This window comes from Clarias gariepinus, chromosome 12 (assembly GCF_024256425.1).
Source record: "Clarias gariepinus isolate MV-2021 ecotype Netherlands chromosome 12, CGAR_prim_01v2, whole genome shotgun sequence".
NCBI lineage: Eukaryota > Metazoa > Chordata > Actinopteri > Siluriformes > Clariidae > Clarias > Clarias gariepinus.
The window spans coordinates 19,934,398-19,958,205 of record NC_071111.1 but is presented as its reverse complement, the minus strand read 5'-3'; the positions used below and the strand labels follow the sequence as shown (position 1 = coordinate 19,958,205).

Genomic DNA, 23,808 nt, shown 5'->3' with positions numbered 1-23,808 from the left:
ATCAGGTGTTTTGGAACCGACATACTCGCGGTATGCGGGTTTGGGGTTAATTAACCCAGAGGTTAAGATTAACCAAATGGTAAGTTAACCAAGCTTTCTGGAATACCCCCAGTTAAAAGTCAGAGGACGTTTCTTTTCTTTTCTTTTCTTTTCTTTTCTTTTTTTTTGCTGAGTTTATAACACGTAATATCTTGATGCGTTTTAGGAGTGGAATTTTGCATTAAGTATGTTTGAGCAATGTAAACATCGTCGATCAGAGGCGGCTCGAGTGCGCATGTCCGATCGATTTCTCGGCACTCGGCAGTCCTGGAAACTAAAGATGGCGCCCGCTATGGAAGAAGCGCCGCCGTTGTTATTCGCGTAAATGTGACCCAAAGTCAGGCGAACAGCGCGCTTCCGTGGATTTGAAGGCTCGTGGCCGGCGGGGAGATGTGTGAGAGCTACGCGCGCTCGCTGATGCGGGTGGCGGTGGCGCAGCTGTGCCAGGCGCTGGGCTGGGACGCGGTGCAGCTCTCCGCCTGCGAGCTTCTCTCCGATGTGCTGGAGCGCTACCTGCAGCAGCTAGCCCGCGGCTGCCACCGCTACTCCGAGCTCTGTGAGTCCCAAAGCACTGCTTCACCGCGCTCTATGGGTGCACACACACATACACACACACACACACACTTTCTCTCTCTCTCTCCTGTACACACCCGTGTCTGTTTATTTACAGGGTTAGCTTATCCTGGAGAGCAGAGTGCCTTAGCATGCTAATGCTAGCTAGCGTAACTTAGCAAGTTAGCAAGAAGCTAGTCGTCAAAATAGAGAGAAAGTTCTGCATCACGGGTTCCTCTGCGGAGTTTGGAGTCTGGAAGTGAGAAAGTGCTGTCTGATAAACTATTATTAACACTCTGCTTCAATCAGAAACTGTCACGTTGTTCAGTGTTGGACTTGGACAGAAACAGGACTTCCCAAACTCTCCACATCTGTCACACATCGCCATGGTGATTTCTAACACCAGGATCATTGTTTATTTCTGCAGAAATTGTGACAAACACTGTGTTTAGGTACTAATGAAAAGATCTGAACGTTTCTTCTGCGCTAAACCCAGAGCTTTGTGTCAGTTCACAGCAGCTCAGTTCATGACTGCAGGAGGAGACCCTGTGTGTGTGTGTGTGTGTGCATCAGACAGCTCTTACACACGGTTTAGTCAACACTTTCCCTCACAGCATTAACGGTTTTATCAGAATCATAACTTAAACAGGATCTGGCAGTTGGATAGTGTTGAAGGGGAAATAAAGATAAACTGAATGGTCTTTGCTGTTGTTGTTCCTGTTATTTCTTTAAGTTCTCCCTTTCATTTGAGTAGGTTCACATCTTTATTACATTATAACACTTCAGACATCACTGGAGGTTCTCCTGTCATTGCTGTACGGTCCTCAGGCATTGCTGTAGGCTCTCCCGTCATTGCCATATAGTTATCGGTCGTTGCCGGGGGATGTCGCCATATGTTGTTGTGGGTCGTCCCCGTACATCGTTGCTGATGGTTCTCCTGTCATCGCTCAGGCATTGCTCTGGGTTCTCCCGGCCTGGCGCTGTGGGTTCCTGTCAGTTTTGTAGGATCTCCCTGGTTCTCCTGGGAATGCTGTAGGTTCTCCCTGTCCTGTCATTGCTATAGTGTTCTCAGGCATTGCGGGAGGTCCTTCCCATACGTCGCCGTGTGTTCTTCTGTTATTGCTGTGGAGTCCTCAGGCATTTCTGTAATTTCTCCAGCTGTTGCATTAGGTCCTTAGGCGCTGCTGTAGTTTCCGTGTAGGGATCCAGTAGGTATTTCCTTACATTGACGTAGGTCCTTTTAATTGTAATATACTGTATATAAAAACAAAAACAAAAAACACGAGTATCTGCCAGGAAAATTGCAATTGGTGCAACTCTAGTCTTTAGACACCGCTGTAGGTTCCTTCTGTACATATTTTTCAATTTTTGTCTCTGTTTCTCACACCACCCTTTTACCCCTCTCCTCAGATGGACGGACAGACCCTGGGCTGAGTGACATTGAGCAGGCTTTCGGACTGATGGGGGTGAGCGTGGCGGAGCTGGAAGACTACATCAACAACCTGGAGCCCGTGGGGTTCTTCCACTCCATCCCCCAGTTCCCTATCAGCAAGAGCAGCGTGCTGCAGTTCCCCACCTCCACCTTTGACGCAGACGCCCGCAACGCTCTGCGCGGAGACAAGAGGGAATACATCCCAGAATACCTCCCTCCCCTCGCCCCGCTCCACCAAGGTACGTCTTACAGAATGGGGTGCGCTCTAAACGTGTCTCGGGAACGTATCTCAGCAGGTCAGACAGATAGGATTTTCCCAACATCGCACAAAATAAAGAAATGATAAAAAAAAAAAAAAAACTATAATAATAAAAAGTGGATAAATATTTATTCATTCTGTTTATTTAACATACATACTTTTTCTTGTCATTTAACACTTACATGTCTTTATTCCAGTTTAAAAATCTAGTAAATGTCACATTGTGTCAGTACATCTCGAATGATTTTTTTAATTTTTATTATTATGATGTTATTGTAATTGCTTATTCTTCTCAGGATGTCCCTCCGGCCAAATGTATAAATCTTTAAATGTTAATACTATAAATAATGCACCGCAATGCTCAACAACGTTTTTTAAAAAATAATCTCAACAATATCAGAGTTAAAACGTAAACATCACTCGGGATGTAACTGTTATAATAAATGTCTCCCTCTAGAGGTTATCCTTTTACCTGGAACGGATTGGTCAGATTTTTACATTTTTTTTTATGTTTGTTATTTATTATTATTATTTATTATATTTGTCATCCAGTAATGATACTGATATCGATTCCACCCTGTGTGGTTTAAGCACTTCACAGTTAAACCTTCTCACATTTAATCACTGTAACTGTAAATATAATAAATTATAAAAGTAATACTGCTAGATAAAAAAAAAATCATGTGAACATTGCCAACTGTTAAAAATAATTTTTTTCTCAGTTAAGTTTTTTTTACGTTTTTTTACAGGATTTAATCAGATTTTATTATCATTATTATTTTGAAATCTGATCCTTCATGCTATTTTGGTGTCAGGTTGGTTCTTTTGTACATCCGTATTTAAACAGTTTATCAGTAAATCATGACCGTATTTAACAATTAGTACCAACTCTTATTACGTAATGTATTTTTAGATGAGTCTAGAATCTTTATTATTTGATTATTGACTCGTAATCATGTTTTAAATCATGCCTCGAATCACTCGGCTTTCCTTTACTATTTTGCGCATGTGTGAAAGAGAGACTCGTAGTCGAGCCAGAATAAGCTTTTGTGAGAGGTGTGTGTGCGTTTCCTCAGGTCGAGGAACACGGAAGCAGTCTGCTTGGACCGGTTGTCCTCTGTTCAAATTTTAGTCCCTTTTCCTTCGTCTCACCTGCAGACATCCTCCTACACTTCCTGTCTGGCTCCTGTCCTAGCGTCTGGCACCACACATTCGCGCGCTCGCACACACACACACACACACACACACACACACACACACTCCTTCTCAGGACACACACGGGGAACTACTGTCAGCGGGTGGTGAAGAGGCAGACATGATCGGGGTTGTTTTAGGTCAGCCAGGAAGTGGACTCTGTGTGTGTGTGTGTCTGTGTGTTTGGGGGGTTTGCTGGGGGTCTGGTCCGGATGGCAGAAAGCCTAGGTAGTAGAAAGGTGTGTGTGTGTATAAGAGAGAGACTTCAGCCAGGGCAGGAGGCCTAACTGGGCTTGGAGCCAGCGCTCAGCTGGGTGCTTCTCTTTCATTTCTCTCTCTCTCTCTCTCTCTCTCACACACACACACACACACACAATGCAAATGCACTCCAGAGTTACTGTTACCGCTGAAACTGCTGCAGTTGTAAACACAGCCATATGTGGGAGCTGTTTATCCACAAACGTCCTTCAGTTCTTTATGACTTTTATCTAATCGAATACAGTTACTGCTATTTTGACTCAAATATGCCTAATGCTACTATACAGGGTAGTAAAATTAAACAATAAATACGATTGCAGATCTCCTAATGATTTGAATTATTTTGACTAATTTTCTGAGCTGAAATAGAAAATCAATTTCTTTCCCTCTTTCGATGCAATTATTCATTATTTACTTGTACCGCAGTGTACCTCTACCATCACCTGTTTAGCTTATTAAAAAGCATTATTTTTAAAAAGCTCTTACAGTGCTACTGTCTCCTCACGCTCCCGGGCTTAAGGGTTCGATTCCCGCCTCGGGTTCAAAAACATGCAGATTAGGTTAATTGCCGGTCCCAATTAGCCCATAGTGTGTGTATGACTGAATAGAGAAGAGTGATGATGAAAAACCTGTGTGTGTGAGAGAGAGAGATGAGCGAGATGAGAGAAAAGAAGAGAGAGAGAACTTGTGACACGCGACTTACAGAGGACTTGCACGTGAAGCCACGAGCAGCGGGTGAGTCTTCGCTCCATGCAGTCCTAGAATGTGGAAAAACCTGATCGGAGATCAGATCATGTGACATCGAAATGTGCTCCTGTTTTGTTTTTTCCCTTTCTAATTGAGTTCCTCTTCCTGATTGACTGCTTCACCCCTTTATCTGTAATTATGCACCATGAAACGCGCAACGTCAGCTTTGTTAGTTACGCAATAACGCAGTCGCACTGTTTGAACACCAGAGGTCCCTATCCGCACATGCTATGAATTTAAATACACAGACACAGTCGCGTTCGTTCACAGAGAACCCGATCGAGCCCTGTCTCGTTACTCCTGAGAGACTCATGCGCAACTTGTAAAGTGAACGATGGATTGAAATATGAAGAAAAAATATATATATATAGTGGCGGTATAATAATGAGTTCCTAGAAGTGACCTTGTGGGGTGTGTGTGTGTATGTGGATCAGGAGTATCAGAAGCAGGGTTTGAGCTTCTGGATATAACAGATGGTCTGATTGTGGAGGTAGCACAATAAAAATTTTTTAAAAACACATACAGAACTGAGTTCTTCATCCCCACACGTCCTCAGTCCTCAGGTCATCGCTCGAGACTCGCCGTAACTTTGCTCTCATTGTCAGCATTCCTGAGTAAGTCCCTCAGCAGTAGCTGCGATCTGCAGTACGTCATTCACAGAGATCCTCCGCAGCAGTGATGCGTGTACAGAATTACACACGCTCTCGGCTCCGCTTCGGCCGGGGGTTGGCAGGAAGCCACGCTGACGTTGCGCAAGATTTCGTTTCAAACACGGAATAGTGAGCACTTTGTGGGCCTCATTTATCAATCTTTCAGCAAAGTTGTGTGTAAGTAATTCGATCGAGTCGAGGTTTACATTAGTTAGTCTTCGTGTGTGTGTGAGAGAGAGAGAAAGTGTGTGAGTGAGTTTTGGCTCCTCGATTCCTGAAATCATCCCAGTTTTAGAAATACACTTTTCATAGTGATTACAGCTTCCTAAGCGGGCAGTTTGTTTTATTCTTTTTTTTTTAAATGACATGCCAACGTGGGCCATGTTTAAAAAAACAAAACACACACACACACAGCAGGTTAGTCAGAAGGTAGGGCCCGAATTTTGTATAAAAGCACTAAAACAATACTTTCATGTACAAAACCATTCACTATTTCCAAATATAAATTGATGGAGATTAAAGTAAAAAAAAAAAAAAAAACTTATGTGGGCTTCTGGGTTTTGCATGAAAATAGAAAGAAGACAAGTGTGAGAAAGTTACATAAGAACTCCCCAGCACGCTCAGTAAAACCTAACAGCTGTTTTACTTATAAATCTGTAATCTAACACTACTGATTGTTTCCAAGCAAAGAGCTGTCACATCTTTAGTGCTTTTTACAAGTTATACAAGTTCTTTTATGTAGAAATGTTTTTATAGGTATCTCTGCTTATGTTTTTTTTTGTTTTTTCGTATGTTCCAAAGACGTTTCCACACTACTGTAAGTAAAACAGCTGTAAGTTTTACTAAGTGTGCTGCAGAATTAGTTCTTCTGGTAACTTTAATACACCTGCTCCATTTTATTTTCATGCTAAACCCAGGGGCCAACATTAGGTTTTTTTATTTTTGTTTGTTTTTGTTTCCATCTGAAAACTGATCAGTCATCTAATATGCGTTCTTTACAGGCATGCAAATATTTCAATATTTTGTAATCTTATTAATATAATTTTTTTTTTTGCATAACACAGACATAAACATTTAACATTTGCACTAAGGATTAAGCCTTTGACTAAGACTTTGCCTAAGACTTTTGCCCAGTACTGTATGTAGATGCACATCAAAATCTAATCATACTGACAAAAAAAAACTTATGATATTTGATCTGTTAAAGCTAGTGTAGAGTAAGAGACATGTCTGTTAACAATGTCAGGTCTCTGCATTTGTGCTGAGCAGGAAGTCTTCCTCCTTAAGGAAGTTTTAGGACTTGTGCTGCAAGACAAACTGCATTTTTTTTGTTTGTTTGTTTTATATTATTTAGAAAATGTACACGTGGATGACGTAACCTGCACATGAGTGAAAGTAGATTGAGGAGAGGTAGTTCTTCGTTTACATTTACACGTGATTAAAAGGAAAAAAAAGTGTTTAAATGTATTTAAATATCAAAATTAGTGAGCTTGCTTTAGCTCACTTTACCCTTGGTGTTCTTTCATACCAGGCACTCGGACCTTTATCCCGCTTTGATTGTGTAATATTAATGCTCCATATCAGCATGCTGTGAGTCAAAATAAAAAGTGGTCTCAAGCGTTGTATAGTGGGACGTCCTAAATGAAATATGAAAGCTAAAAGTTCCTGAACCCGGGAGTGGGCGGCTGGTTAGAAAGTGTGACCTCATTAGCTCCGTCTGTCTTCTCGAAACCATAGCTGATAAAGTAGGAAGGCATGCCAGAGGGTTGGTTTTAACATTTATTTGCGTGAAGGTTGACTTCCTTTTTCTTTCAATCACTTTGTGATTATTGGCTTCCGCAAACTGATATACACGTTGTCCCCCAAGTTATGAACGAGTTCCGTTCGTAAGTCAGATTTGTTTTTAAGTTTGACAAAGTGAGTCTTGTATGCCTTTGACACAAACATACAATGTAAAGCGTACCAATCCACTTGACTAAATCTGTCCTCTTTTTCCACACTGCCATCATGTGGCCAAAAACCATAATCGTGCCTAAGGAAATTAATCTCGCAGTGAAATGTTGACTCTGTGTCTTTAAATCATCTATTCATAACTTAAATGTTCATAAGTCAGGAACTATCTGTATATACTAATACAGACAATATTAATAATAGTAATAATGTGACCGCTGCTGGGGAGCAATGGTTGGTACGAGCAAGTTGGTATGAATTATTCACTCCTTGAGTGAAAACAGCAATTGAGTTATAAAAGTTACTAAAAGCATATAATTTATTCAATCTCTGTCTCTTTTTCGCAAAACCCGGGCGAGCTTGTCCATGAGGATTCCTGAATTCAGAGGATTTTCTGAATGCTAATTCTTTTTTAACATTAATATAATTTAGGTTGGAAACAGTGACTTCGGTCACGCCACACTGTTGTGATCTTATAGGGAAATAATCAACATTGTAAACTACTTGAGCACTGAAAAAGTAGTGAGTCATAGACATCTTGATGTACCAATATTTCTGAAAAAAGGTTCTCACACTCGTTTAGAGTTGTGTGTGAGAGAGAGGGTCTCAGTCTGCAGGCGCTTGTTTGTCTATTGTGCTGAAGCTTATTGTCGTCAGCTCCAGAGGGAAGGAGGGATGGCAGAGCGAGAGCGAGCGATTGCATCTGTACACTGAAATTACCAGCGATCACGCCGAGTGATAAACAGCCGCTCTATGCAGAGAGAGCAGGAGCGATAGGCACAAGATGAATACAAGTAGGAGAGAAGAGGTTTCTCTGCCTGGTGCAGTATGATGATGTGAGATTACCGCTCTGTTTCAACTTATTAGAGTCATTCAGGTTAAGGCCAACTTCTGTCCAGTACGATGGGACACCAAAGAAAGGAACAGGGAGAGAAAAAGAAAGAAAGAAACTTGTGGTGACCTTGCCATATTCAGCTGTTTTTAACCTTCAGTGTTCTTGACATGTTTGCTTTGGCAGTAAGAAGAATTGAACAGAGAGAGACAGAGTGAAACTGTTATGTTTTTGATTTATTTAATTCACCACTCGGCAAATATTCAAAACCACAAATTAGTCTCTCTTGTTATTCATGCCATAAAAAGCACCATGAGTTTTCCCAGCACAAGTAAAAAGCAAGCAAAAAAACCCCCACACTTTTTTATGTGCTTTTTCCCGAGCTTTGTAGGTGAACGTCCTTGCAAGGGTCGTTTTTATTTATTTAGTTTTGTTTTTTATATGGCCATCTTATAGTGTATTATATAATGGGATTAATAGTATTAATACTTATTATAAATTAATAATTTATATAATATTTTATCATAATTATATTTACTTAGTGCTACACAGTTAATTCCACAAGCATTAAAAATGGCGAATACGGACCTGTGCAATTGTTTAATCACAAAAGACTTGGGACTTTTTGTTAGTCAGTGATTTTAAGTATTTATTTTGTTTTAATATTATTGAAGTAAAAACTAAACATCCTCTTAGTGAGATCATCTGTGCCATTATTTGCTGTTAGCCAGATAAATACATTTACATACAAAATTCAGTAGTTAAATATGGCGGTTAAAATCATGGTAAAATAATCGCAATGTGACCTTTACGAACTTTATTTATTGTATATAGGAAAACACAAAGGGGCGTGATGAGTATTAAATATATAGCTATAAAATATACCGGACCCTGATGTTTTTTCTTTTGATAAATAAGAATAAATAACTATATACCGGAGGTCCGTTCTTCGTACGTCGCTTGACACATCCGAGATGAACTGACACATCTAAGATGAGATCATCGTGCTAATTACGATCTGGCTAAGTCGGTTCTTCGAGCACACCTGTTGTTGATGATTAGTATAGCTGGATTGAGTTGTCTAGGATTATTGCGGGTTCGTGCGTTGGTTTAAAAGGCGATATGCATCGACAATAGAAACACTGATCACAGGCCCTCTGATTGGTTGATGAAATAGAAAAAGAGCGGCTCAATTTTTTTTGTAACGTGTCATAACGTGTTATGCGCTGAAATGCCCCACTGCCATGGATTGCCCCCCTACGTTATCGCTATCAAATATTATATTAGAACATAAATTCATAGGTTTATGGTTTTCAAATTACAAATTACATGAGACAATAAAATAAAATAAGCAATATGAAAATAAATATGTTGTACATGAAAAAAATAGAAATATTATGTATACTTTTATATTGTTTATTTTATAATAAAATTTGTTTCGTCCAATTTATCATTATAAAATATTTATTTTTAATATATAATATTATATATAGCATATTTTTATGACAAACCCCTGAAAAATAAATGTGTTACAAAATAAACATTATACACGAATTTGTATTAATGGTCTTGACGGCTGTCTCGTGCCTAGGGTTTATTATAATAGTAATATCATATTTGATAACAATAAACCTATGAATTTATGTTCATATATAATATTTGATAGCGATTATGTGTGTGTGTGTGTGTGTGTGTGTGTGTTGTCCATGGCAGGGGGCATATACTTTTCTTTTTCCACGTGAGTCAGTCGTGCTCTTTAACCAATCAGATGTGACCTCGCCATTTCAACCAATCATAACCTGCCAGGAGCGCAGGCTAAATCCCGTTTACATGAAATAAACCTGCTCCCGAGCAGGTTCAAGCTTACGGATATGTTGCCATGACAACAAATGCTAGAAGCGCATCGAAGAACGAAACAATCCAAGATCAGGACAAATCCACAACAATCAAATCCAGCTAACTGAGTTAGCGACGTACGAAGAACGGACCCCAGTAAACTAGTTTTTTTGTTGTTGTTGTTATTTTGGTGCCCCCCACCTCCTCAAGGTGGGCGTGGCTATACACATTATTTAACAGAGACAATCAGCATGATAGTTTACTGTGTATCGAGAGAGAGTTTCAAAAAAAAAAAAACAGAAGTAAAAACATGACTAATTTAAAAAAGTAAGGTAGACTATAAAAACTGAACCTTTCAAGGTGAATTGACAGATTTATGTATGTCTATTCTCCCTGCAGTAAGTTTAAACCCAGTTTGTCTCACACCTTCCAAAACCACGGCGATAATAAAAAGCAGTGATGTGAAGCGTCAATATGAGATAAAATACGAGCAAACATATCCACCACAGTCCGAGGTGAGGTCGTGTAAAAGACAAAAGCCGACAACACCACAAGAAAAAATAAACCCAAAATTCAGATTCAAAAAAAGTGTATGGACCGGACCTTCTTAAAACCTTAATTCTGTAGCCCTGATTTAGAAGAACAAACTCTTCTGTCCTGAAGACTTTTCTTTTTCCTGTGGTATTAAACCTACTGACTGCTACCAACAGACGACACCTATGACATCCGAGGCAATGTTAAACAAGCACCTTCATACAGTAAGCTCTGTCTGTTTTCAGTAGCTGTTTGTTTATTATTGACGCTCGTTCTTAATGTTGGAGAAACTCAGTTTTTGACAAACTGACAAATTGATTGTTTTTATTAATCAATTTACGCATAGTTACTCAGAAATGTACAAACAATAAATGATGATTTAACATGGATGAATTCCTAAAATGGGCCTTTAGCAAACGAAAAAAGAAGGAAAGAAAAACGCTCCCGTCTTCTGCCAATACTCGTGTTTTGTGAGAGTATCTCTGCTTTTTCTTGGTCAGTTCATGGTCAATTGGTGCAGTACTGTTTTGTATTAAGGAGCGGAAGATTGTTAGGAGAAAAGGACTCGTGTTACACCGCATCTAAATGTTTATAAGACACTTCTGGTAGTTTTTAATAGTACAAAATCTATAATAAATATAGCTGCTTAAGACAGTTGACAGTTAACATCAGTGATCAAAACTCAAAACGCCCCAAAATAAAATGAATCAGTTTGAATCAAAAGTCTGCCTGGGATTCACAACTCTGTTAAAATGATGAAGATGATGATGATAATACAGCTGTGACTAAATGGAAAAAAACTATTTCAACCTAAACGTTCCAATTTTTTTCTGCTTAAACACACACAAACGGATTCCAGTCAGTACCTGATTTATCCAGACTCCAGAGAGACATCAGTATTTAGCTCATTATGTGTTTTCTCAGTGCTAGCATGCTGATTTATACCTCAGTTTTTCAGTCCGTCTGTCTGTGTGTGTGTGTGTGTGTGTGTGTGTGTGTGTGTGTGTGTGCCCCTAGCCTCTGTTAAGTTCCGAATTGAGTGCGGTTTCGGCGTTTGAGCCGCCTTGTTATCGGGCCTCTTTTGAAAGCCTCACAAGGGCGTAAAATGATTAGAGGAACAGCTGACAATGCGTGAAGAGATTTGCACCGTTTCCGCGGCGGCGGCGACAATGTCAGGTACAGGCGTGACACCCTGAAAAGAGAAAAGGATGAATATTAAAGGCGCCCTTCTGTTCTCCTTTTCTTTCCCCGCGACGGAAGAAACGTCTTTGCGTCTTCTTCAGGTAAGGAAGGTCCCGAGGCCCGTTTTTCTATCGCCAAGTGCGCCCTCACTTAGCCAGGAGAATCAGGCCTGATGAAAAGTGTTTCATCTTTTAAGTATAATTCTCATTTTACACACACACACGCTCACACACACTCACTCTCTGTGTCTTTCTCCGAGTCTCGTGCTACTTGTGTGTTTTCCCAGGCCAGTTCCCATGCAGTGTGACACTCTGAGCTGATGTAGTAACTCCTGTATTATCTCTCTACTCCTCTCTTATCTCAATGTATTTCCCTTCCTCTTTCCCAGAGAGAGCGAGGCTATCTGCGCTTTGTACTTTTCTGACTATTTATGTCGGACAAGGTCAGAATCGTTTAAACTTGCCTGGCTCGCTCAGACCCCGCAGATAAGATGCGAGCAGAAAGGATAGAGATCGATGGAGAAGTGCGCATCTCTCTCTCTCTCTCTCTCTCTCTCTCTCTCTCTCTCTCTCTCTCTTCCGTCTCTCAGTTTGTCAGCCGTGTCCATTTGTCTCTTTAAGAGTCCGCGAGGCTGCCGTAAAACACAGTACTGCTCCCTAAACGCGCCACTTTGCTCACCCAGATCAAATCAGAAAGCAAATTAAAATGCTATCAAATAAATCCGAGCCGTAGATGCCTGTGAGGAGCGACCGCGCAACGAAGCAGGAGTGCTGCGCTCTCTCTCTCTCTCTCTCTCTCTCTCTCTCTCTTTCAGAAGCATACAAAAGCCAGATAGAGATACTGTTCATACATAATAACGAACAGTGGGTGTATCTACAGTTTCCTCTTGTTATATAACAGTATGTCACTCATTTGGGGTGACGTGTCGTGGAGCAAAGAGGTCGGAGGAAAAATGAACAGACATGAAGTCAAACGGACACTTTACACAACCACGATGAGCAGAAAAGCATCCCAGAATGCAGTACGCAGTCAGAATGACCCCTGCATCCGCTGTCTAGGTTAAACGTTTGGTTACACCTGGTCTGTGTTTTTTTTATTGTGTTAAAAAAAGCACCGTTAGTTGTTATATTAGGATTAGCTACTAGTATTGAATCTGTGTGTTTTATTGATAAGCCACAGTGGAGCATAATGGGAAGCTAAACAAGTTCTGATTAGTCCATTAAAGTAAATAGTTATCAATTGTCAGTGTGTGTTTAGTGTTTGCATCTTGCAGATGTATTTGTGGCATCCTATCCTGATTTATTTATTTTTTTCCCCCACGCTTGAAAGAGAATAAGTTTAGAAGCTGTGATACCACTTTCTCTCACTATATCCTCTTCCGCTTCGCCGAACAGAGTGGAATGAACGGCGATTAGCGAAGCCATTTATTACCACACACACCCACACCCTAGTGCTTTTCAGTGCTAAATGTGTTAAACATGCTATTGAGCGTCTCACATCCGTGTTTCTCTCTCTCTCTCTCTCTTTCTCTTTTTCTTTCTGTCTCTTTTTTTTTTTTTTATGTTTGAGGCTTGTGTGTCGAAGAGGAAGAATCACTTCTTATGTTACTCTGTCCAGGCTGTATGATAGATGGCTCAGCACAACCCTAATGCCCCCTGTCACAACCGTTTACTTTCGTCTGTCTGTAGCCTGTATATAGATGTGAGGGAGAGAGGGAGAAGGCCTCGGAGCGCTGCTGCGTTATGATTGACAGGGCTGGGATGACTCCCTGCTGTACAGAGCCAGGTACTGCATAAGAGAGAGAGAGAGGAGGCAGAGAAAACCCCAGTGTGTGGCTCGTGTTGAGGGGTCAGCTGACCCCAGATCAGTCCTGTAGAGAGGGCCGCCCTGCTCACACTAACCACGTACTAACTCAAAACGTCTGTGCATGTGTGTGTGCACGCGTGTGGCAAACACAGCTAGTTTTATTTACTTTTTTTTTTTTTTTTTTTTTTTAAATCCTATTTTTTTTCCCTTTGCCTCTGTGTTCAGGAGAGACGAAGGAACAAGAATCGATCACGAACCAGGTTCGTGACATGATTCATTTGTTTGTGTTGCAATTCCTGTATCGCCGCACTGACTCCAAAATGAAAAGTCTTAAGCACCATATTATATGCTGTCCAAATTAATATTTCCTTATATAACTTAATAATAAATAACATTACAGGAGAATATATGCATGGCTGTGAAGGAAAAAATATAAATTACAAGACAGACCAGTTTTCAGATGGAAACAAAAAACCTTATGTACACACCTGAAATCTGCATAAAAATAGAAAGGAGCGAGTGTGACAAAGTTACCGGAAAAACTCGTATTCTACAGCAAACTCAGTAAAACCTAACAACTGTTTTCTTATAAAACTGCAAAATCTGTGTCTAAAACTTCTGATTTTAAGCAATGCGTTTTCAGTCTAAATATTGACTGTTTATTTTATTGCTCTTTATAGAAGTTTCTTTTATGCAGAACTGTTTTCAAAAGCACCGTTGCGTATGCCATATTTTTTTATGTGCCCAAGACTTTTGCACAGTACTATAAGTAAAATAGTTGTTAGATTTTAGAGTTCTTTTGGTAACTTTGTCACACTCGCTCCTATCTATTCTTATGCAAAAGACTTTTGCACAAAACTGTGTGTGTGTGTAGATAGATAGATAGATAGATAGATAGATAGATAAATAGATATGTATATGTAAAATGTTGGTATTCCACTATAGTCCAACAGGTGGCGCTCTAACCTATTCCCACGTTTGCACCCTGTGTTTAGGAGCGAATTATTTGCTAACACAAATCAGGATCGCTTCCCTCACAGTATTCGGGCTACACATTACGCCCTGTACACCCATGGTGGCCTCTTTAATAGAAACGCATGTAGCAGAACCCGCTCATTCGGTAACTATCCAGTCAGTTAATCAGTCACTGACCTGCATTAACTGGAGCCCGAACATCCAAACTGAGAAATCATACAAGTATTTCGTGTTAGTTTTTTTCCAGTGAGATTTCCACACACAGCGGTTCTGGATGTCGTATAAAAAAACTGTGAAAGCGGTCAAAGGTTGTGTGAGCAGCACAACAAGAAAACCGCTTGTCGATTAGATGCAAATAACAACTGCGCTAAGCAGAAAAAGGGTCTCCGAACACACGGCTATATGACGGCACAAGACCACATCAGGTTCCACTCGAGGTTACGCTGGGAGCAGGCAGGGATTTCTGATGAAGTCGTCAGTCAGCGCCGGTTTTCAGAGAGGTTGTGAAAGCTATACGTTTCACACCATGTTCTTCTCACAGGTCATATAATCAGCCAGCCGTGGCATGAAAGAGGTCCAAATCTCGCGCACAGGGTTCTAAAACCGCATGATTAGAAAAGCATCATGGCTGCCTGACAGCTCCAGCATCCCGAGTTTGATTATAAGCTATGCTGCATGTGTCTGTGTAGGTTTCCTCAGGGTTCTCCAGTTTCCTTCCCCAAAACAAGCCAGTAGTGGGCATTTAATTTAAAATACCTCCTACCAGTGAATGTCCCTTATTGTTAGTGCTTAACCCTTAAAAAACTTTTTTTTAGCAGTTGTTATTTTTTGTTGTTGTTTATTTATTTTTTTGCATTATAGTGTGTTAACAAATGTTGACAGACTTCCAAATTGTGCGTTAAAATTTGCATGTTTAATAACAACGATAACTTTGGTGCTGTGTGACATTAGAACAGTTTGTACACAGTGTACAGTTTGACATCTGAAGCCGCCACAATCGACACACGCTAGGAAGACCTCATGTTTCTTATGTTTAGACCTATGTTTTTTATTTTTTATTATTCATTTATTTTATTATTTATTTATTCTTTTTTGGGCCAGTGTCATGTTTTAGCACAGATTAGTGTCGTTTAAAGATTAAAGACAAATAAATGAGGAAACGAGTGACTGACGTAAGGAACAGACATTGTCAGTAACATGTTTTCGATGTCCCAATAAGGCCTGTAACATGTTTTCGTACTTGGTTTATAATTTTTTTTAATTAGGTATTTTATGAACCACACGGCAAAGCATTACTGTATTTCATTCGCAATTTCCCGTGTACAGCCAACTGAAGAAGCATCACGTGTCTTGGGTGATTCACTGGATTTAAGGAGAGACCGGGTACATTGACTTTATCTACTAGCGTTTGTCCCGTGCGGTTCCTGCCTTCTGTCGTCTGCGGCGTTTCTCTCACTGCTATGATCAAGTCGTGTGCATCCTCACTGAATGTCTGTCACCAACCTGTGCTGTGTGTAAAATGTCTTTAAGCAGACTTCATACACTTATTCCAGGTTCATGTTCCGGTTTCTTGTTACTCTATATTTATTGTGTGTGTGAGAGTTATTCTTATAATTGTTTTTCTCATCATCTTTGGTCAGGATTTTCTTATTCTTGCTTTACCACGTCCTCTAAGGTGCACATCGCATGGTTCTCCTCTTCCACACCGCTGCTGCTGTGCGTCTGAACTTACTGAAGCGGCCGGAGAGAAAAACAAAACAAACAAAAGGTGGAAAGTAAGACAAAGGAGGAAAAAATTTAATTACTAAAAAAAAGAGCAATGTTATTTTTTTCCCCCAGATGTATCAAAGCGTTTTCTTCGCTTATCATTACTTCAGGATGCTTTGATTCCCGGCTGTGATGTGGGACTTGCGTTTATGATTTATTATTCTTATTTTTTATGATAATAACAACGTTTTTTTTTTTAAGCATTTCATTTTCCTAATGACGATCTTATTAATTTCTCAACACTGTGTGAAATACTTTATAATTAATATTTTTTAAAATATTATTGCATGTTTTTAGCAACCAAGTAAAGCATTCAAATTTTATATTTATATTTTAATATATAATTTATATTTCTTCGAATTTAGATCAACACCACGGATTCATCAGTTTTATTTCAGATTCAAAAGCAAAGACGAAAAGCGTTAGATTATTTTTATTTGGAACAGAAAGAAGCGGTGTGTATTACTGAACCACCTCGCAGTACTGCTTCTGCCTCTAGATGGCACTGTTGCATTAGCTAATTAAAGCACTTCACCTTTTCTCTCTCTCTCTTTCTTACACACATACACTTTCAGTGTCAATGTCAGCCTCCTTTTTACCAAGCCAGGTTATGTTACTAGCTGTGTGTGTGTGTGTGTGTGTGTGTGTGAGTGTGTATATATATAGCTGTTTTGTAATAAAAAAATTTTTCTTATCATGGCTTCAATTATGGCTGGACGACGTGACAAAATTCGATTACAGCACAAGAAGGTGTTTTCATTAAACACGAGGAGGTGTCGTATGGAGGTGTTGAGTTTAAACCCTTTGTGTGTGTTTTTTTTTTTTTTTTTTTTTTTGTAAAACCGGCGTCCTAGTTCATCAACATCAGCGCTCCTCGTTAAGCAGGATGAAGATGGCCGACTCTAATTAATACTGGTCTTTATTTAGAGCGTACACTCTGTACTGTTCGGGCTGTGTTTGCGTTACTTGTCTCGTTTTATTGCTTTTGTTTATGTCTGTTTTATTCACATGAACACACCGATTCTGATGGCGTGACATTTTATTGTATGATATCTTAAAATCTGTGACACCACAGACGCATTCATGCGTTCCATGAATCCACGATGCACCTTTGTGTGTGTCTGTCTCTCTTTCACAGACACACACATACGGTTGCGCAAATACAAATATGTTTACTTCATGAGATGTAAATGGAGCATTGTACTACTAGGGGTTAAGAAATAAGTCTTAAGTTTTCTAAAGATCAAGTTTAAAGAAGTCCAAGTTTAATGCTGCACCTAAAGAACCAGTGTGTTATCTAATGCTGAAAAAAAAAAAAAGGAAAATATCCGGGGGAAAAAAAAATCCATAAAGGATTATTTGATAATTTCAGTTATTTCAATATTTGAAAGTTTGTAAATATTGAAATAACTAAAATTCACTTAAATTTAGAAAAAAAAGTGTTAGTTTGTTGTGCTGTAAAAGTATAGCAATAATAATTTAAAATAATAATAATAAAAAAAACACGATATTGAAAGGTTATTTGTCCATACTTTTTTTTTGTCATATTTTTACTTATATGTAAAGATAGATATTTTTGAAGAATTTTTCTAATTGCAGTCTTATATTTTAGACATTCCACAATAAATGTAGCTAAATACTTGTTTAACTTACTAAGTTATCTCCCTTGGATTTTAAAGGCAGCGTACCTACTGTATTCCGCTGTACATTTTTTTTGAAAAGAGACTTAAATCGTTTAGTATTTGACTTCACTTGAATTCCTAATAGATGTCATACAGCATAAATTTTTTTAAGTATTGTGACATGATCTGTTTATTTCGACCATCCCAAGTTCGTGGTCAACAATGGACTTTTTGATGGGATGTACGCTACCAGTCAAAAGTTTGGACACAACTTCTAATTCCATGGTCTTTCCTGATTTTTCTTTATTTCTACATTATAAAACTATACTGAAGGTGTCCAGAAGCCTTTATAACTGTTTTAATCTGAGGTGCTGTTTGGTAATTGGTGGTAATTGGCAGAGGTAGGTTTTGGTCGTGCTTTCCTGGGATTGTTTTCTTTTTCATCGTGGTGCTTGATGGGTTTTGCACATGAACTTGACAATACTGTTCATGAATAACAGACCTTCATGTCTTAAAATAACAACTGACTGTTGTTGTTACTTAATTACCTAATGCCATGTGTTATTTAATATTTGGTGAAGAAAAAATCAGTATTGTTTTAGAATGTAGAAAATTAGAATGTGTGTCTAATATTATGACTGGAAATGTAAATTAATACACGTGAAGTCACCCCACGTCTGATTTACACAGTTCACTCATCCTGTGCAAAACAATCATAATTACTACAGCTATCCTCCGGCTACATCCATAAAAGATGTTTTAAGTCTTTAAAACTTTTTTGGAGGCTTTTAAATGATGCAAGTTATGTGTATTTTCCTTTATCATTAAATTTTTTACATGGCGAAAAGATACAGATTAAAAGCAGCTGATTTGGGGTTCATTGTTGTATAGAACCTTTACATTTGTAAAAAAAAAAAAAAAAATTGGTGTATTATGGGTTTTTCTAATTTTTATTTTGATTGCTTTTTATTTTTTTACGTACAGTCTTAAGCAGCTTATTTCTTCATATTTTGCTTCCAAAGAGACAGACGACAATGTCTGACGTTTTTTTCTTTCTTTTTTTTTCTTTCATTTTCAGTCCAGTTTCAGAGGAATGTTTTTGTTGGTTAGGCCACACAGTGACGTATGCATCGTTTAAGCATAAAGGTAACTTAACCCAGGGTAAGAAACGGGTGCAGATGATGACAGATGATCAGGTCGGTCGGTGATTAGTATACTGCTGATGCTAAGTGCTGAGTGGTTAGAACAGACGAAAGGGGAAACGAGGCTGGTGCCGATGCTGGTACATGAGCAACCATTTTTTAAAATTGTATCTTTAGGCACTTTGCAGCCTCTCAAAGTGAAACATTTGCTCTTTAAACTACATCATTGTATTTCATTTTATATAAAGAAATAATAGCCTTAAGTCTTTTACTCAGTGCTCTATGCTTTGAGTAAATTTGAGTAAATTGAGTACTTTAATGGGTATTTAATTTTTTTCACCCACCCCTAGTGCCCAAAGATTTCTTTAATAATTTTTTAATAAATATTTACTTCGGTTTTTTATCACCAGTTTGTGTGATTTTTTTTTTTTTTTTTTTTAAGTGAAAATGCTGTAAAAGCTTTAATAACACCTTTTAGTTTTGGCCTAAAAAAGGTACGTAAGTAGGTAATGAGTCTATAATTAGGAGAATTATTAATGAAATTAAACCGGTCTTATGTAACTTATGTCTCGACAAAGTCAAAAAGCCCTCGGGATCTGTACCGTAGCCGTTGGAGAGTCTGTCTGGCATCTTTTTCACAGGTTTAGCTGAGAGTGGAGTGTGTCCGGGAGAGATCTCCAACAGCTCTGTGCTTTATTTGACTTTATTTTGATTCTGTGGCAGAAAGATTTTGATGGATGCTGATTAATTTTGGACAATTTGGTTGTGTGTGTGTTTGTGTGTGATGGATGAGTTATAATGATAGGCCGTTACTAATTGAAGCAGTGGAAGGGAGGATGCGGAATGTGAATGGTTCCCCAGAGAGAAAGACAGGCCCGCAGACTCGGCCATGTCTCCATGCCGCGCGCTCTGGGTGGGTCACAGTTAACCGGGGTTAAATGTCTCCATTTGGGTGTGGTCACACGTCCTGATTTTTCTGAATAACTCCCAGCCGCACCCACCTGCCCGTCCTGCATGTCTCAGACCTGATCATGAGATATCTGCTGTGGGTTTCCCTTTCGTTTCTTCAGCTCGAAGCAGCGATTAACACAGGAACAAAAAAACAACAGAGTTTAATTTTATGAGGTGATCATTTAGAAGCACTTCTGTCGCTAAAATGTTAATGTTGGCCAGCAGCTTGCTAGCAGTCATGTTTAGTAACTTTGCAGAAACAAATTAGTGAATGTTAAAGCTACTATTTTGCATGAAATTAAATTAAAAACGTACCTTAGATCACTAGTGAAATTACTGCCAAAAAAAAAGTAAACTTAATTACCTGAAGTTAATATCCTTGTGCAATACCAGACTCCAACAAAAGTGTGTGTGTGTGTGTGTGTGAATTTGTATCTGGGGGAACAAATGAACATCTGATGGATGTCTCTGTGATTATTATTTTTTTATTTATTTACCCCTCTGGAAAATTTTTTAAGAGTCTACACATTTTCACACGTCTCTCTGTTTGTGTGTGTGTGTTTGACACACGTCCTCTACATCTCCTGATTTGCCACGAATATTCCTTTCCCTTTCTGCAAACTTCGCCTTTCGCTCAAAAGCGCACAACTGAGGCGGCCCTGCATTCGAAAAAGCCTTCTCGAAACCTCTAGCGCGCTTCTTCTTGTTATAAGACACCTCGAAAATAAATGTGAAAAGAGCAGACTGCTGTAATAGCCACCATCGCCCCACACACATACACACACACACACACACGTACGTGTATACGCACACATGCTGCATATCTGTGAAGCATTAAGCAGTGCCAGGGAATTAGTTTGTGTTTATTGTGCTAGCAGAGAGGGTGACTGGGTAAGCACTTAATACCAGCATAGACCCAAGAGGTGGGAGAAATGGTATTCTCTGTGTGTGTGTGTGAGAGGAAATGAGAGAGAAACGGGGGTAGCGGAGTGGACCGATATGCTTATTTATAAGTAAATAAAACAATATTTAAAACAAATCATTTCAGTTAACTATTTCTATTACTATAATTTATTTTTATGGGAAAAAAAAATGAAAAAAACTTCCTGGACTATCAGTATCGTCAATCAGAATCAGATTATTAGCTGGTAATGCACTGATGGTACGATTCACTCCTGCACATCGTCATCAGTACAGATGTTGGCCTGAAGCGCCGAATCATAACGTAATGACATACAAACGTATGACCTCAAATTACTTTTATCATCTGGGTGTGTTTTGTTTTTTCAGTTTCTTCCTAATTTGGCTTTTTCCAAGCTCTCTCCGCTATCACATGAAGAATAGCACATGCTCCCTCTGAGAAACGTGAAGCCAACCAATCACATGGTTTAAAAACTGCTGTGTCATGGAGGAACACACTAGGTCTTCTAACGAGGCGAAATAGCGCTTGTGTAAGCTGGTGTGTTTGGCTTTTTCAAAACGTGTAACTATGTGTAAAAACGTGTTTCTTTTGCGCCACACAGAAGCCCGTGCACTCGGGACAGGATCGCTTATGTCCAAGGCTGATCGATCGCGGCTGAAAACCCAGACAATTCCAATCACAGGCTGATCTGTATTATAAATGTAGAAAATCGTTTAAAATTTCAATTTTGGCATCAATGTGGCAATACATGAATCTACACGCAAAAGAATCTGTTCATAACATCACTATCTTTGCGTTATATATACACTGTAGGTGGAATCTTTTCCACCCAGCACCTACCTGCAATAGGTTTGCTATTTTTACTCGACTCTTTTTCCAACATGTACATGCACACACACACGCACACACACACACACACTTCGAACACACACTTTCCCCATCCCCGCTTAGGTCCTTGCTTTTACCAGTTCACCTGTTAGCTTCCAGACGCAGATAATAACAGAGCAGAATTATGACCGGACTTAACCCAGCCTTTTGAATCCACGCTTAAGAATCTTAAGAATTGTCTCGGCGCGTTCGTTCAGGATACTGAAGCGGGTCATAATTACTATACAACACCGGATAGATACAAACCAGTAGTCGAGTGAGAGAGGGGCAGTCAAGCATCGGCATCCTACCAGATTACACCCATCAGCTCTGTGCTGAGAGACTCTCAGACACTCACACACACACACGCTGTTATCTACATAAGGAATGAAATGGTGCATTTATACCGTTTCAGCCTGGACTGTTATTGAAGCTTCCCACATCAGATAGATGAGTGAAAAATATACCACAGTGTGTCTGTGTGGGTGAAATCAAACCTCAGGCAGCGTTTTGCCGCCTGAAAAACCCTTTACACACGTACAACAAAGCAACGCCAAGTATGCTGCGTGTGTTTTTAAAAGCGTAACTTTTGTCCTGCATGCTTTCTCCTTCAACCTTATTTCGTCAAGTGGGCTCTTTTAACCAGTGAGGAGGTAAGGGATCAGGCGAGGGTGTGTTGTCCTCGTCCATCAAAAAGGATTTTCTTTTTTTTTTTAAATTTAACCTGACTGTTTGTCAAGCGTTCTCATCAAAAACTGGCATTTTGCTGACTGACTGATCCACACTGTTGAAAGGCGAGCCACTCGGGACGTCAATAAACTCGGAAAAGATCAGTTAGGAACCCTGCAGCAGCACCACTGTCGCATTTAACCCACGTTCCAAATACCATTAATGCCGCCTTCTGTGCTTCAGGGTTTAGATGAATGAGCAAGATGACAAAAAAATGCTTCTGTACTTCACAAAATCGTACATATTTATATTAAAACGTACATACACAAGTCTAGCATCATCGGTTTACTGTGTAGTTTTTAATACGGAGGTTGTTTAAGTCAACCCAGGACTTGTAATGAAATAGAAGCTAAGTACAATCATAAGACTCTTGATATCCGTCTGTGTGAACCGTACACATAGTCGTTCTCCTACACCATTTACACATGACAGGAACTTGGCTGCTGCATCCAATGTACAGTCCTGACCTCGCTTCAAGCCATTAAAGGAGTTCCTGGGAGGCCAGTGTTTTAGACATGAAGCACGCGGAGACATCATCTTGATTTTCTCTAACACTTGTTAAATACATGCATAAGTGCATTAGTGTAGCAGATTATAAAGAGAAATAAATGAAGTTTTTACTCTCATAACTCTGTTCAGCTATTTTGCACAATCAAAAGTCCTAGTTTGACTTGAACACCTTGACTAGATGAACCCTAAATCCAAAGGAAGTTCAGAAAACTAGTGGATTCTGTAAATGTTTTCCCAATAATCATCATCATCATCTTCATCATCATCATCATCATCATCATAAAAACATGCGATTTGAATTAGTAAACTAATCAACACCTCCTGACCAATCAGAATTAACCATTCAACACAATATAAATATTTCTTAGAGTAAATTAGTAGTAGTAAAAATGTGTATGCTGTAGTGTTCTATGTTTTAATATTTAAATTTATTTATAAAAAAATTCCAGATAGATTTGCATCATTCTGTTTTTTTTTGTTTGTTTTTGTTTTTTTAAACCGACAGCATTTAGTTCCAGACAATGAGAAAGCGAGTGGGAGAAGCGACAAAACATTGGGCTGGCGCGGGAAGACTGAGAAACCGTCAGGGAGATGGGGAGAGAGAGAGATGGAGGGAGCGATGGCTCGCCCGCTGAATACAAACAGGGTTTTTCCATCCTGAGGTTTTGCCCTCATGGCACCGGGAGAGGCAAGGAAACAGCTTAGATTAATGCACTGATAGAGACGGAGAGGGGGCTGTGTCAGGGGAACGAGGGAGAGAGGGAGCGAGGGAGCACGCCAGACAGAAAGACGAGTAGAGGATTAATTAAAGTGATGGACAAGTCATCTTTTAGAACAAAGTTTTTTTTTTTATTTATTTCTTTAAATATTTAGTTAACTTGATGGTTATATTGTTTTGGGATGTGTTGTTGGGAAAGCACACTTCGCAGCAGAGTCCACCTTCAGTGGTGATGGAAATGGTAAAATTTGCTAATAATAAAAAAAATAATAATTATTCATGTAAACAATCAAGCTTTTATTTAATGATAAGCGAACCTAGATATTAGGTCTTA

At 39.3% G+C, this 23,808-nt stretch overlaps 1 protein-coding gene across 1 annotated transcript in view; it reads left to right on the top strand.

The window, feature by feature from the left end:
• Nucleotides 1-240: 240 nt before the first annotated feature.
• The window catches only part of taf3 (TAF3 RNA polymerase II, TATA box binding protein (TBP)-associated facto), a 63,629-nt gene continuing 40,061 nt past the window's right edge, over nt 241-23,808 (top strand). The window contains exons 1-2 of the mRNA XM_053508770.1: nt 241-595; nt 2,002-2,262. Coding sequence (XP_053364745.1) covers nt 430-595; nt 2,002-2,262 — 427 coding nt within the window. The 5' untranslated portion in view covers nt 241-429. The remainder of the gene's footprint in view (nt 596-2,001; nt 2,263-23,808) is intronic.